The sequence below is a fragment of the Triticum aestivum genome, chromosome 5B (genome assembly GCF_018294505.1).
Source record: "Triticum aestivum cultivar Chinese Spring chromosome 5B, IWGSC CS RefSeq v2.1, whole genome shotgun sequence".
Lineage (NCBI taxonomy): Eukaryota > Viridiplantae > Streptophyta > Magnoliopsida > Poales > Poaceae > Triticum > Triticum aestivum.
This window is the reverse complement of record NC_057807.1, coordinates 651,464,831-651,480,960: the sequence shown is the minus strand read 5'-3', so window position 1 is coordinate 651,480,960 and position 16,130 is coordinate 651,464,831. Positions and strand designations below refer to the sequence as shown.

The 16,130-nt window shown below is 42.6% G+C and overlaps 1 protein-coding gene and 1 long non-coding RNA gene across 2 annotated transcripts; both read right to left on the bottom strand.

Moving 5' to 3' along the window:
• Positions 1-901: 901 nt before the first annotated feature.
• On the bottom strand, positions 902-2,524 carry LOC123117410 (uncharacterized). The gene is made up of 3 exons (XR_006457365.1): positions 2,481-2,524; positions 1,849-2,013; positions 902-1,354 (listed from the first exon to the last, which is right to left on the bottom strand). It is a non-coding gene; the product is annotated as an uncharacterized lncRNA (long non-coding RNA).
• A 2,828-nt stretch (positions 2,525-5,352) lies between these two features.
• Positions 5,353-7,387, bottom strand: LOC123113914 (uncharacterized). The gene is made up of 2 exons (XM_044535238.1): positions 5,901-7,387; positions 5,353-5,687 (listed from the first exon to the last, which is right to left on the bottom strand). Exon 1 carries the CDS (start codon positions 7,263-7,265, stop codon positions 5,904-5,906), a length of 1,362 nt encoding a protein of 453 aa, XP_044391173.1. The 5' UTR covers positions 7,266-7,387; the 3' UTR covers positions 5,353-5,687; positions 5,901-5,903.
• Between the last annotated feature and the right edge of the window lie 8,743 nt (positions 7,388-16,130).

Here is a 16,130-nt window from a genome sequence, read left to right as displayed (position 1 = left end):
AATATTAGTTCTCTTGATGGTCACATATAGTCAAACGGTTCTTAGTACATGTACATGTACCCCATTAATGTTAGAAAGCAAATGGAAGCACACAGGCTGCGGCACAAACAACTAAATACATGGACCGGCATTATATATCTTTTAGGCAACTTTCCTAGTGCCAAAGACAAAGATTGGACTGCTGAGCTTGGTCATCCTTTTCCTCGATGACAGTAAAGAGATGCAACTCCACCATCATACATTAGGAAATTAAATATAAGAAAAAAGAAATTGACGTATCCAAACTTTCTCGTTATTCTACCTGCTTTCAAACCTGAGACACAGTAATTTGCCGCTGTGATCCTACTACCAGTAAATAATTATTTTCTTTTACTTTAAAAATAACTGCATGTCTACACAGAGTATGGCTTCAATCTAAATAATTCAGAGCAAGGGGTATTGTGTGATCTCTTTTGACGAACAATTATCAATTGAGCTAAAAATATTCATAACTTGTGTGCATTTTTATGTGTCAAATTTTCCCCATAATAATATTGTAAATTGGAGAAGCAATATTTACTGAAGTATACATCACACAACCACACATTAAAATTCATTAAACAGTCCGTGTATAGAAGTTTGCGGGTAAAGTAAACACATCTCTTCAGGGTGTCGAAAGCATGCATATGTTTTGAGAAGGTCATTTGTTTTAATTTGGCAAATGATTGATGTGTAGGTACGTCAAAGGCAATTGTAGAAACAAAACTCTTGAATACAAGAACAATACCTAGTAGCAAAGGAAAAGCAACCGTCAAAAGGCAGAGGTCATAGTCCAGGCACCTATATTGGAGGGGGAAAACACAAGTATATATAGAGGATAGTAGGTATCGAATAAGTATATAACACTGGCCAGAGACAAAGGAAAACCCAGGTTTTTCATGTTTTACTTAGATCGTTGATAGGAATAAGAACGTAGTTGATGTTTAAAGGTAATTGTGACCCAGAAAATTACACTATTCTTAGCAAATACAACAGTTAAATTCATGGAGCAAATAAACATAGTGGACACTTTCAGACGCGCATAAAGCATATATTAAAGTAGATAAAATCATGTCCAGTATACAATCTAAAAGGGCTTTGATGCTCAGAATATAGGAAAGAACTCTGGCGCATAAAAGGGAAACAACACATTACATGTGATAAATGGATGACATCTTAAGATGCAGGGACTCCATTTGATTACATGAAATTTGTCAACTCAAGCGCTAGAAAGGAGAAATGATGGTGTCAGACAACTCACCATATATCATCGGTTCTCACAATAATAGATCCATAGAACTGTGACAAATTTCAGAACTGCATCTCCTGGGAAGGCCTGCATGCCATGCACACAGATAGAACCAAAACTAAATTAGCAATAGTAGAAATAACCATCAACTTGCCTGAGGAAATAACTAAATAGTAAGAAAGAGGGGATGGAAAAGTTGTTGGCAGCATATCAACAATTGGACTAAAATGGCGAACATACACAAAAAATAAAGTGGTTTTTGGTGGTCAATAGGCACGTTTCAACAGACCTTTTTTTGGAAGTAAAGCAAAACTTTGTAACTTAACGGTGCTTGGGCAAATCACCCATAACACAATCAGCCACATGGGCTGGTACATCAGACTCCCATAACACAATAGAGAGTATGTTCAGGAATTTCTCACTAAAGAAACAATGTGTGCCATTGCATATTCATAACATACTGGTTGCATAAGAAGTTCATGTAAAAGATATCTAAATCGTGTAAGGCTGCTTGCTTTCTAGCTAAAATGAAAGAAAAATGTACATTTAGCAAGCATGTGGATAAGAAGATAAGAATCCACCTCAGATAAACAAGACACTCTGCAAGAGAAAGGAGAATCGGTCAATTCATGCACAAACAATTTGAGAATTGCTCCCAGCATCCAAGACGGAGATCTGGATGGCAACCAACACCTATTCATCCTTTACCAGGTGGTCTGGAAGGCAATAGAAGCCATTCTCTGAACCTTTATTTAAAAATTAATCATCAAAAAATGGAAGTAGCTGATTAATTACACATAGCTGAAAAACGGTACTAATTCTGCAGGGGTAGATCAGCACATTTAGCTACCACATGGTATGGTAAGAACTGGATAACATGATAAAGATACGCTGCTAAATGCGTATAAGTTGAATTATAGAGCAACAAAATATATGGGCATTTGGAAAGAGAAAGTAAGTTCTAATATAAATTCTGTCATGGGAACTGCTCAAATTTTACAATATAGGCTTCCAAGGGATCATAGGATCTGTATCAAGCTAAATTCAGGTGTCTGCTTATAAATTCAAATTAAAAAGGAAATTAATGTGGTGTCTAGCCTTAAGTTTCTTCGAACATTTAGTTATATTGTCACTTTGATCATGCAGTTCCAACCTTAAAAATATTCAGTAAACTAATATAGTGAAAACAAAGTGACTGTCATCTTTCTCGTACCTAATTCAGAATCTCCAACCTTAGATACAGATTATGCCATCGGTCCACAATCCACATAGCAAAGATCAACCATTCACTTGTCGAAATTATGCAGCCACTGCCAACAATAGAGCTCTCTTCTCATATCCCTAAAGAATTGAAAATAAGCAAATGAAATTTTCTGTATAAAAGTACACTCAAATAAGCAAATCAGAGGCAATATGCACCATACCTTGAGGAGCCAAGTAATCGAAGCGTGTCTTCCATGGCTTAACCAGAGAGCAAACCAACAAGAGGAGAAGTGAAAGACCACAACCTGCAAGCTGAAGATGCAGAGCATGTCAATGAGGCGAGGAAGGAGAAAAATCTGAATCTGCACAGTCAAAGATATATGTAAATATTATTACAGCTCATACAGAGGGATGACAAAATCTTTTGTTAACATGACCAACAGTATGTACTGGTCTATCAGACCACAAGGTAAAAACAAACATTATTGAGACCTTCATTTACAAATGTATCTTCTGTCAGTAGGTAATAGGAGTACAAAATCATGTCATTTGCTCTCTTACACAGAAAAAAAAATCAAACATCAAAATGCGGGAACACACGCGACTATATTCAAGGCAAATTGAATTCACCTGTTCTTATTCATCAAACCCTTTGTCAAAATTCTTCTTCTACTCGTCATAGGTAACCAGAAATTGAGAAATCAAATAAGATTATCAAATAATCTAAAAATCAAGTAGTGAAAAACTGGGAGAGGATCTAAAAATCAAGGAGTAAAAAACTGGGAGAGGAAGCGGCTCCAGAGGGTCACTCACCTCCAGCCCTCGCGTACGCTGTGGTGGCCCTGTCCAGATCGATTGAAGAAACTCCGATGGCCGCCATCTGCCCAATTGACAAACACCCCGAGAATCTCCTGTCTACACGAGCCTGCTGGGCCATTCTTCTCCATAGATGTCGCTGCCGTGCCGCCGACTCCCCACAGGCCGCTGCTGCCCTTCCAGCAGCCGCCATGCCCGGCAGACCCCCGTCGACGGATCCAGGCCGTCAACACCTACCTTAACCCGGCCCCTGCTCAGCTCAAGCCCACCGCAACCAACCCATTGCTTCTTGTCGTCGTCTCCTATCTTCCCTGCTCCTTGCAACGGTGGTGGCTGGGCGAGAGAGGAGGACGGGCAGAGGTGGCAGCGCGAAGATGCCGGCGACCTTCGCCCGACCCGGCTGATGGAGGATGGGGAGGCGTCGTCCTGCAGGAGCTACGGGAAGAAAGAGGCGAGCGGCGGCGGCGGCCATGCGGTGGTAGAGAGAAGTGGAGAGGAGGAGGCGGCGCAGTGGAGACGAGGCCGAGGCGGCGGCGGCGACAGGAGAGGAGGCGGCTGCGGGGGTTACGGGGGGTGACGCGGGCTAGGTCTTTTTTCTTCCGGTCGCTCGCTTCTTTTCCTTTTCGCTCGCCCAACGCTGCCCTCCCGTCCCATGGCCGGCCGCCGCCTGATCGGTCCAACTCCCTGCCTCTCTTCTCTTGTGTGGTGAGGGGAGAGGGGTGGGGAAGAGAGAGGGCGGAGGCCATGAAGGTTTGGCTGCTCGCTCGTTGTTCCTCTCGCTGCTCTCGCTCACTACTTGGCAGCGGAGGCGACGGCGACAAGAGGGACGAGGGTCCCGGCGGCGACAGGACGAGGGTCGCGGGTCGAGGGGGGAGAGAGGTGAGGCGGGAGGAAGAATAAAGGGGGCGCACGAGTGCGGGAGGAGGAGCAGCTAGGTCTTCTCCACAGGAGCTGCTCCCTTTTATACGCCCGGATGCGAAATGACGAAAATGCCCTCAGCGGGGAACGAAAATTACAGGCGGTGGCAGCAGCGATTTAAAGGCGACGTGGCTGGCTTCGTTGTGACTACGAACCCTTTCATCCTTTATAAGTTAGATACCTCGAGGAAGAGGTATTCGGTACTCATGCTACATTGGTCAATGCCTCCTAAATGTTCAAGTTTTGAACTCAATGCAAAAAGGCAAATAAATCTGAGAACATTGCATGTTTTAGAGATGAGGAAGGGGTCACGCACAAAAAATAAACCAGTCTACATAGTACTGCTGACTAAATTATCTTTTACTCCCTCCGTCCCTAAATATTCGTCTTTCTAGAGGTTTCAACAAGTGACTACATACGGAGCAAAATGAATGAATCTACACTTTAAAATATGTCTATGTACATCAGTATGTGATAGTCCATTTGAAACTCTAAAAAGACAAATATCCATTTGAAACTCTAAAAAGACAAATATTTAGGAACGGAGGGAGTATTGGGTAACAGGTGAAGTATTGTTGAAGTATAACTATCTTGCCAATCACATTTTCTACTGTATTTAAACATCAATATGTAAAAGAAAAAAAACTCAGCGTTCAGTACAACACAGAGCAAGGACTGTAACTTCATTGTTTCAGCTCCCTTACAAATTTGATCCACATTTGTGCAAATTGACCAAACAAAAGTTTGTGAGCAAGGCAGAGAACAAAAACCTTCAGCGGCAATACTTGATCCAAATGAACATCTCAGCAGCCAAAGAGTAGAAACACAAGAGCGTTAATTAGACAACACAAAAAAACAAACATAATCCCAACCTCTTGGCATTAGCACAAACAACTAATGCGCAGAGCCGCCATGCATGAACGAACAAACAACAGGACATTAAAACAAACACATGTGGGGCCACAAATTGCAAAGAAAACATCATCTATCAGGCAACTGACTTCGAGTTTTAAACTTAACATTCGAAAAGAAGCAAGGTCTCTGGAGCACTAAAAAAATACAAGCAGTGGTTCTCTTTGTAGCCAGGATCATGCAGGCACAACAAGCTCTGCAAAACGTCTCAGGCTTCATTCAGCAGCAGAGCATGATAAACATAACAAGAGGATTCAGTTCTTCATCTCATTAAGAAAACGAGCCATTACAGACATATATAGTGAAGGTAGCAACAGACCACAGCCTACGACCATTACAAGTTCAACCATGCTTCCAACTGTGCCATATTTAAACCATCACACCCCAACTCTAATAGATATAAAAAGCACAGAAGGCTATCAGCGAATTAACTACTTATAAAATAGATAAATGCAGGGACACGTTAAAGACAAGATATAGATGCCTGGAGCTGAAGGTAATTAACCACAACAATCGAAGCAAGAGCTACACTGTTGAAAGCGCCACGAGTTGAGCTGCTCTTCTTTTTTTCCTGCAAGCAGTAGCAAATATGGCATTGTTAGACTAGTCACCAAGAAGTATCAAAGACATCTTCTAATTTTCTCAAAAAGAAGAACCCCCTCTAACAATGCAGCCGAGCACAAATTATGGTTGATCAAGCAAACACTAGCCATCAATCTAGCAGAATGTGCGCAAATAACATCAGGTAGGAGGAGTAGTGGTGGTAGATTCAGACTCAAATTACCATCTATATCAGACGATTCTTCTTTTCCTTGTGGAGAAGACAATGAGACCATCCAGTGTGGTTCGCGCAGAACTTGGCAGCAACCAGGGAAGGTATGTCAGGATGGAAATCTTTGGAAGGCTGGACTTCTTCCCATGGCGCTGGCGCCGGCAAGCCATCTTTGATCGGACGATGGCTGCAGGACAGGAGAGACTTTGTGCGCATGTCGATGCTGATCACACACTCAATCTCCCTGCATAGCCGAGCCCTTCTCTCCCAATCGAGGTAGTAATCTCCCAGCAAGAGGTAAAGGACACCATCCTCGTCGGCCTTGAGGACTGGGCACTGCGGCATGGCCTGCGGCAGCCTCTCGCGCTTGTAGACCTCCGACTGCCAGAGCAGGGGCAAGGGCAGCTCCATGTCTTGGTCTCTCGTCCATGAGCGGAGATCTGGCGACAGGGTCCAGCTCCGCAGCACAACGTCGGCAGGGGGCGTGTTGTCACGGGGGTTGTCGCCACTGATGGTGACGATGGAGATGAGCTTTATGGAGTCCCCGACAGGGCCCATGGTCCGACGGTCCTTGGGGTAACTGCGGGAGAAGTCACGGCCTTGGCACTCCTGGGGAAGATGGATGAAGTCCAGCTCCACGTGGTCTTCGTCTTCGCTGGTAGTGGTACGGGTGGATGGCATGTCACAGACAATGGCGCCAAGCATGAGATCGGCCCAGAAAACCTTCCCTTTGAAAGTGAAGGCCGCGTCTACTTTGTAAGCCGGCTGGCGCGGCACCTGGGTATGCGGGCTGAAGCGCGCCTCCTGCTTCGTCCACTTCTTGCCAGCGGCATGGCTCCACCACCGGAAGATGATGCCCGACGACCCCTGCAACACTCTGTCGCGTGTAGCGAAACGGAACCCCAGATTGAACAGATCGTAGGAACCGTCGTCGCGTGGCAGGACAGCAGGTGGCCTCAGGAAGAAGAAGGGCACAGAATCAACTCTCGACGCGAAGTCGTAGCCCTCGAAGGAATCCATGGTGGCGGGGAGCAGCGAGAGCGAGTTCTTGGCGGCGTCGTAGACGAGCCCGTACCACCTGTCGCCGAACACCAGAGTCATGACGAGGTAGTTCTCCACGACGGAGTCGAGGACGCACCCGAAGCCGCGCTCCTGCGTCTCGATCTTGGCGCGCACGGACAAGGTGGAGAGCTCCGGCGGCTCGACGAGGTGCGCGTCGAGCGAGAACTGGTCCAGTATCCAGGACCCATTCTCGATGTTCCCCCAATCTTTGCTCGCCTTGGCCATGATCTTGTCCTCCTGCTCCTTCTCCTCGGCGTCGAAGACCGGGACGTGCTTCCTCAGCACGACCCAGGAAAACCTCCTCGGTGAAGACATGGCGGAAGGTGGCCGGAGATGTGGCTAGGGATTGGCGTGGATTGAGAGAGGATGCGGCGGCCTCTGGAGTCCCGATCCACAAATCGAAAACCCTAGCTTAGGCTGTAGGCTTTATGCCGTTTGCTGATGCCTGGACGGTGGAGATGCGGCCATACCAAACAACTGGAAGGAAATCTGTTGGGCTACATTTTGCTGTTGGATTGGTGGGCCGTGTAAACGCATCCGCTGGGTTGCCGCAACATTTTGTTGTTGGATTGGTGGGCCGTGTAAACGCATCCGGGTTGCCGCAAAGCGGGAGGGAATGAAACGTCCTCTAAAAAAAAGAGACAAATTGTCTCAAAAAAAAAAAAGAGAAAAAGGCGGGATTGAAATGAGAAAAGAAAAGAAAAAGAGCTAAAAACTAACATCTGCATTGTTTGGTTGCCCGCATCTAGGTCTCTCACATTAGGGGAATAATTTTGCCATATTGTTTGGTTGCCTGCATTGGCTCGACTCACACAGCTACACGGTGTTTGGTTGTATACGCGGGATATGATTAAGAGCTAACACTTATACTTAACACACAGTTATACCATGCCTCGCAACTATAGTTGCGGTGACTGCGGCGCCACGACCAACACGACGAGCATGGAGTCTCGCGCGAGCGTTCCAGCCGGCACCGCGGCGAACTAGTTGCTAGTGTCGCTGCCGCAGAGATAGTCTGCGTGGAGGAGCGTTGAAGCAGAGGAAGGGGAAGGAGAAATGCAGTGTGTGTTGGACCATGGCGAGTGTGATGGACGATGACCGCGGCGCCGCGTCCGACATGACGAGCACTGAGTCTAGGACAAGCGTTCGACATGACATACATGAAGTCGTGCGCGAGCGACCCCGTCGGCGGCGCGGCAAACTAATTGCTAGCCTCGTCGTCGCAGAGAAAGTCCGCACGGAGACAGTGGACAGAGGAGGAGAAATGCAGTGCTCGCGCCATAGCACCGACAGTGCAGTAGGACGGGAGAGAGGAGGCCAAGATGATTGACACCGGAAACGACTCCAATCACTTGTACGCGTCGGTGCTATACAAACAGTTTTTAACCCTTTCCGTGACGGCATTTGGAACCGTTGCCTAGTAAGTGACGGCGAAAGGGGGGTCCTTCCCACACGACCAAGAAACCGTCGGGGGTAGGGACCCTACAGTACTCCTACTCATTTGTGCTCGCATTGCCATCGCAGTCGGTATTCTGTGGTGCTACGTTTACGATGCGCGGCCCATCACAAACATTTCACTATTATAGAATGTGTATGATAAGTATACAATCACACACATTCGCTTTTCCCAAACCGTATGCGATAACTAATTAAGAAGATTAGCTAATCGTCGTACGAGTGTCGGACATGATTGCGAAACGTCGGACCGTCGTAACATCGTTGTACACGACAACTATCGCACACACTATTTTGTGGTGCTACGTTTACGATGCATACTTCATCAGAAACAGTTAATGGTTGTGAATCATATATGATAAGGCAACTAACACAAATGTTTTGTTTGCCTGCACTATTTGTGATATTGTCTGACATCGCACACGCTTTGTAAACGGCAACTGTGCGCATGCTTGCACACGTCTCCTCTATGTGAACCGTCTTGGATTATGTTGTATATCGCAAAGGTTTGTGTTTTACCAACCGTGTGTGCCGTAACGACCTGGAGAGCGTAATTCCACCATAATTTAATTGCTGCTATTTCAAATTGTACCGAATTTGAATTTGAATTTGAATGTATGCTACAGCTTTATTCATATCCATCAGGTTCAAACAACCAATGCATTATTCGATTAATAGGTACATATGTTTAAGAATTACATAAGAACCAAATAAAGAATGACGAACCACAGTTGTATACTTGTACTATTAAAGACGGTAAAGAAAGAGGCAAAATACATTCTGTTTGCTAAACAAGGTGAAGCGGAATGCCCATATTGTGCCCTCCTCAATGCAGAAGGCACACACGACTCTAGTCCAACACCTTGTGATGGCCGACCGCCCATCCTTCACGGTCTTCATGAAAACATCTAGATAATCATCGTGTTCTGGTAGAAATACTTTAACCTTTGCATGCCCACCAATCATGTAGTTTGAGAGGTAATTTTGAGTAAACTGCTTTGGCAACCACTACAAAGGAAAAAGATTCAGACATTGTCATCTAACACAACTCATTATGGGCAGTAAAAAGAAGGCTGCAAAGTTCTTACCTACCATCCTGCAGTTCGCTGTTGTCTTGGATAAAGTGTAAACAAATAGTTTAATTGCCATCTTTCGACCCATTTTACTAACAATCTTTATCAGCTTCCTCATTTGATGCTGGTTCATCGATATCTCATTGCCCCATATGCACAAAGGGTCAAAGCGCGGATCTTTACCAATGACATATGTACCTAAAAGCACCAAGTTAATATTAGAAGCTAAACAACAATTGCACAATGATGTAGTACAATACTCTTTTATAATATCTTATAACATCCAATATACTCACATATTACATGAATTAGCATCTTATATTATGGGCCGGAAGGAGTTTAGTGCATTCTTACAAATTATCGGCTGATTAACTGTTGTTGTATCCATGAGTTACAGTTAGTTTGAGCTAGTTCGGGCTCAAATAGCCTAAAGTATATCTAAACATGAGGGCTAGTTTGAGCTAGTTGCATCTATAACCCATCAAAAAAAACTATCCAACCCAAGAGGTGCTAATTGGAGCTAGTTCTCCTAGTGCATTTATTATCAATCTAACCCTGTCATCCAAACAACTCTTTGGATGGAGTTAATTTAGGGTTAGTCATGAGCTAGAAACTAACTCTAACCTCTAGCTAAGTTGACTATCCAAACAGGGTTGTGTTGTTGTTGTTGTTGCTACTACTGCTGTTCTACGTATGTCTAGACATCATCAGAATATTAATGTAACACTCTTCCTTGTTGTTATGTAGTCTAGGATTGCATATTTAGACATTAAGTACAATGCATGTTGCTATGTAGCCTCATATATATTACATATGGCCCTAGTTAACCTAACGATAAATGGGTTGCAGATGTGTTTGGAAAAGTAGATACGACGGAGACGTATCAACTCCCCCAAGCTGAAATCTTTGCTTGTCCTCAAGCAATTTAGTTGACAAACTGAAAGTGATAAAGAAAAACTTTTACAAACTCTGTTTGCTCTTGTTGTTGCAAATATGTAAAGACAGCATTCAAGTTTTCAGCAAAGATTATGAACTAACCATATTCACAATAACACTTAGGTCTCATGTTTACTCATATCAATGACATAATCAACTAGCGAGCAATAATAATAAATCTCGGATGACAACACTTTCTCAAAACAATCATAATATGATATAACAAGATGGTATCTCGCTAGCCCTTTCTGAGACCGCAAAACATAAATGCAGAGCACCTTTAAAGATCAAGGACTGACTAAACATTGTAATTCATGGTAAAAGAGATCCAGTCATACCCAATATAAACTAATAGTAATGCATGCAAATGACAGCGGTGCTCTCCAGCGGTGCTTTTCAATAAGAGGGTGATGACTCAACATAAAAGTAAATAGATAGGCCCTTTGCAGAGGGAAGCAGGGATTTGTAGAGGTGCCAGAGCTCGATTTTGAAATAGAGATAGATAACATTTTGAGCGGTATACTTTCACTGTCAACATAACAACTGAGAGATCTCGATATCTTCCATGCTACACACATTATAGGCGGTTCCCAAACAGAATGATAAAGTTTATACTCCCCCACCACCAACAAGCATCAATTCATGGCTTGCCCAAAACAACGGGTGCCTCCAACTAACAACAATCCTGGGGGAGTTTTGTTTGCAATTATTTTGATTTGATTTGAGCATGGGACTGGGCATCCCGGTGACCAGCCATTTTCACGTGAATGAGGAGCGGAGTCCACTCCTCTTGAGAATAACCCGCCTAACATGGAAGATACAGACAACCCTAGTTGATACATGAGTTGTTCAAGCATACAAAACATAATTTCATTTGAAGGTTTAGAGTTTGGCACATACAAATTTACTTGGAACGGCAAGTATATACCGCATATAGGAAGGTATGGTGGACTCATGTGGAATAACTTTGGGGTTCATGGAGTTTGGATGCACAAGCATTATTCCTGCTTAGTACAGGTGAAGGCTAGAAAGAGTCTGGGAAGCGACCAACTTAGAGAGCGACAACAGTCATGAACATGCATTAAAATTAATCAACACTGAGTGCAAGCATGAGTAGGATATAATCCACCATGAACATAAATATCGTGAAGGCTATGTTGATTTCATTTCAACTACATGCGTGAACATGTGCCAAGTCAAGTCACTCAAATCATTCAAAGGAGGATACCACCCTATCATACCACATCACAACCATTTTAATAGCATGTTGGCACGCAAGGTAAACCATTATAAGCTCCTAGCTAATTAAGCATGGCATAAGCAACTATAATCTCTAATTATCATTGCAAACATGTTTATTCATAATAGGCTGAATCAGGAACGATGAACTAATCATATTTACAAAAACGAGAGAGGTCGAGTTCATACCAGCTTTTCTCATCTCAATCAGTCCATCATACCTCGTCATTATTGCCTTTCACTTGCACGACCGGACGGTGTATATAATAATAATAGTGCACGTGCATTGGACTAAGCTGGAATCTGCAAGCATTCAATTCAAGGGAGAAGATAAAGTAATATGGGCTCTTGGTTAAATCAACAATAACGCATAAGAGAGCCACTCAACATTTTCGTCATGGTCTTCTCCTCTCGACCCCCAAAGGAAAGAAAAGAAATAAAACTATTTATACGGGAAAGCTCCCAACAAGCAAAATAAGAACGGGAAATCTTTTTGGATTTTCTTTTAATTACTACTACAAGCACGGAAAGTAAGCTAACTATTTTTTTGGTTTTTCTTAAGGTTTATCAAACACACAAGAAGAAATCTAGAAAAAGAAATTAAACTAGCATGGATAGTACAATGGAAAAGTATGAGCATCGACAACCAGAATGAGTGTGTGAACATGAATGTAATGTCGGTGAGAAATACATACTCCCCCAAGCTTAGGCTTTTGGCCTAAGTTGGTCTATGCCTACGGATCGCGGCTACTCTCTCCGGTGTACTGAGGAGTGTCATCTGGGTACCACTGGCTGGCAATCTCCTCCGGATCCACTGATAAAAGGATGGACGATAAGGGTCAAGTGGTGGTTCCGGCTCAGGCTGTGGAGCTGATGTCTGGCCACGGTGCACATAAACGGCCTTCGGCAAGACGAGGTAAGTGCTTGCAGTTAAATCAAACAAAGAGGGTGCAGGCAGGATAATAGTTTCACTGTGTTTCTTATGAAATATCAAATTATACTTAAGCATCTTCTCATCATTTTTAACAATAAACTCATGTGCTACCATGCTCTTATAATCTAGAAAGGTAGGGGGCAGCAGCTTTTCCTCTTTCTCATATGCCTAATAGGTATCTTGAAGTGTTTGGCAAGGCATGAAGCATAGATACCTCCAAAGATGGGGCCTTTTGTATGGTTCAGACTTAATCGTTTAGCAATAATAGCGCCCATACTGACAGAGTTATCTCGAAATAAAGCATGGAACAAAATAGTAATATCCGGAACACTAAGGTTTCCACAGTTTTCGCGACCAATTAAGCATCTACTAGCAAATATTGCAAAGTAACGTAGAACAGGAAAGTGTATGCTAGTAATTCTTGCATCAGAAACCTTCCTCGTTTCCCCTGCAGTAATAGTATCAATAAATCCATCCACATCTTTATGGTGTGGTTCCTCTAAGCTGCCCCTGAAAGGTATCTTGCAAACCGCACAAAATTCATATAGTGACATCTCCCTAGCCACATCATATAAATGAAACTCTACTGAAGGAGGTGATTTCTTAGGATAAAAGTAGAAATTTTGCATGAAAGTATTGGTGAGTAAGAGATACTGTTCGATCTGGTCGTGGAGGAAGTCGGTGAGGCCTGCATTATCAGCCAACGAATAAAAATCATCATGAATCCCGGCTGCTCTCAAGAAATCATCACAAGGCCATTCACACGGCCGCACTTCCGCGACGCGAGGGAGATTATACTTGGGCTTTTCATTCTCCTTGCTTTGTTTATCCTTAGAGCCTTGTCTAGAAGAGCCCCTCAAGAAAAATCTCTTCATCTTTTTCTAAAAATTTCTGAAATTTCTAGTATGTCAAAAAAAAGTGAACCAAACTCAACAATATTGATAGCAACTACTCCCACAAGTGCCTAGAGACTATATCATGCATTAGAACTACTTGGGACCATATAAATTTGACATGCAAGCTCAAGAATAGGGTCACCTAGGCAGCAAAAATTTGTAATGAATAAAGCACTAGACAAAAACTAATTGGACCATTGCAGGAGTCACATACCAAAGAACAATCCCCCAAAGCAGTTTTGTGAATGGAGCTTTGAGCAAGGAGATCAAAAATGGCAGCAAAATGAGCTAGAACTCGTGCTTGAGCTGGATGGTGATATTTTTGGGAGGAAGATGAAGTGTGTGGGTGTAGGAATAAGTGGAGGCGGCCACCATGGGCCCACGAGGCAGGGGGCGCGCCCAGGGGGGTAGGGCGCGCCCTTGACCCTCGTGGCCAGGTGCTGGCTCCCCCTGATGTGTTCTCAGTGCCAGATATTCTCAAATATTCCAGAAAAAATCGTACTAAATTTTCAGGGCATTTGGAGAACTTTTATTTTCAGGGTATTTTTTATTGCAAGGATAATTCAGAAAACAGACAGAAAATACTATTTTTTGCTTTACTTAATCTAAATAACAGAAAGTAAAAAGAGGGCACAGAAGGTTGTGCCTTCTAACTTCATCCTTCTCATGCTCATTAAAAGGAATCCACTAACAAGGTTGATCAAGTCTTGTTAACAAACTCATTCCGAATAACATGAAACCGGAGAAATTTCGAATAACACTAGGTTACCTCAATGGGGATATGCACATCCCCAATAATAATAATATCATATTTCTTCTTGACAATAGGAAGAGAAAATTCAAAACCTCCAATAATAATAGTTGGAATTTTTCCAATAGAATTGATGCTATGAACTTGAGGTTGTTTCCTCGGAAAGTGTACCGTATGCTCATTACCATTAATATGAAAAGTGACATTGCCTTTGTTGCAATCAATAACAACCCCTGCAGTATTCAAAAAGGGTCTACCAAGGATAATCGACATACTATCGTCCTCGGGAATATCAAGAATAACAAAGTCTGTTAAGATAGTAACGTTTGCAACCACAACAAGCACATCCTCACAAATACCGACAGGTATAGCAGTTGATTTATCAGCCATTTGAAAAGATATTTCAGTAGGTGTCAACTTATTCAATTCAAGTCTACGATATAAAGAGAGAGGCATAACACTAACACCAGCTCCAAGATCACATAAGGCAGTTTTAACATAGTTTCTTTTAATGGAGCATGGTATAGTTGGTACTCCTGGACCTCCAAGTTTCTTAGGTATTCCACCCTTAAAAGTATAATTAGCAAGCACGGTGGAAATTTCAGCTTCCTGTATCTTTCTTTTATTGTAATAATGTCTTTCATGTACTTAGCATAAGGATTCCCTTTAAGCATATCAGTCAAACGCATATGCAAAAAGATAGGTCTAATCATTTCAGCAAAGCGCTCAAAATCCTCATCATCCTTTTTCTTGGATGGTTTAGGAGGAAAAGGCATGGGATTTTGAACCCATGGTTCTCTTTCTTTACCATGCTTCCTAGCAACAAAGTCTCTCTTATCATAACGTTGATTCTTTGATTGTGGGTTATCAAGATCAACAGTAGGTTCAATCTCTACATCGTTATTATTGCTAGGTTGAGCATCAACATGAACATTATCATTAACATTATCACTAGGTTCATGTTCATCACCAGATTGTGTTTTAACATCAGAAATAGAAATATCATTGGGATTCTCAGGTGTGTCTACAACAGGTTCACTAGAAGCATGCAAAGTCCTATCATTTTTCCTTTTCTTCCTTTTAGAAGGACTAGGTGCATCTAAATTATTTCTCTGAGAATCTTGCTCAATTCTCTTAGAGTGACCTTCAGGATAGAAAGGTTCCTAAGTCATTTTACCAGTTCTAGTAGCCACTCTAACAGCAAAATCATGTTTATTATTTAATTCATCGAGCAAATCACTTTGAGCTTTAAGTACTTGTTCTGCTTGAGTGGTAACCATAGAAGCATATTTACTAATGAGTTTAAGTTCACCTTTAACTCTAGCCATATAATCACTCAAGTGTCCAATCATGTAAGCATTACTCTTCAATTGTCTACCAACATAAGCATTAAAGTTTTCTTGTCTAGCCATAAAGTCATCAAATTCATCCAAACATTGGCTAGCAAACTTAGTAGACGGGATTTCAACTTTATCATATCTATAGAGAGAATTTACCTTTACTACCTGTGTCGGGTTATCAAGACCATGTATTTATTCAATAGGTGGTATATTAAGACCATGTATTTCTTCAACAGGAGGTAAATTCTTAACATCTTCAGCTTTAATACCTTTTTCTTTCATAGATTTCTTTGCCTCTTGCATATCTTCAGTACTGAGAAATAGAACTCCCCTCTTCTTCGGAGTTGGTTTAGGAGTCGGCTCAGGAATTGGCTCAGGAGTTGGTTCAGGAAGTGTCCAATTGTTTTGATTAGTCAACATATTATTCAATAGCAATTCAGCTTGATCGACTGTTCTTTCCTGAAAACACAACAAGCACAACTATCCAAGTGGTCCTTGGAAGCATCAGTTAGTCCATTATAAAAGATATCAAGTATTTCATTTTTCTTAAGAGGAT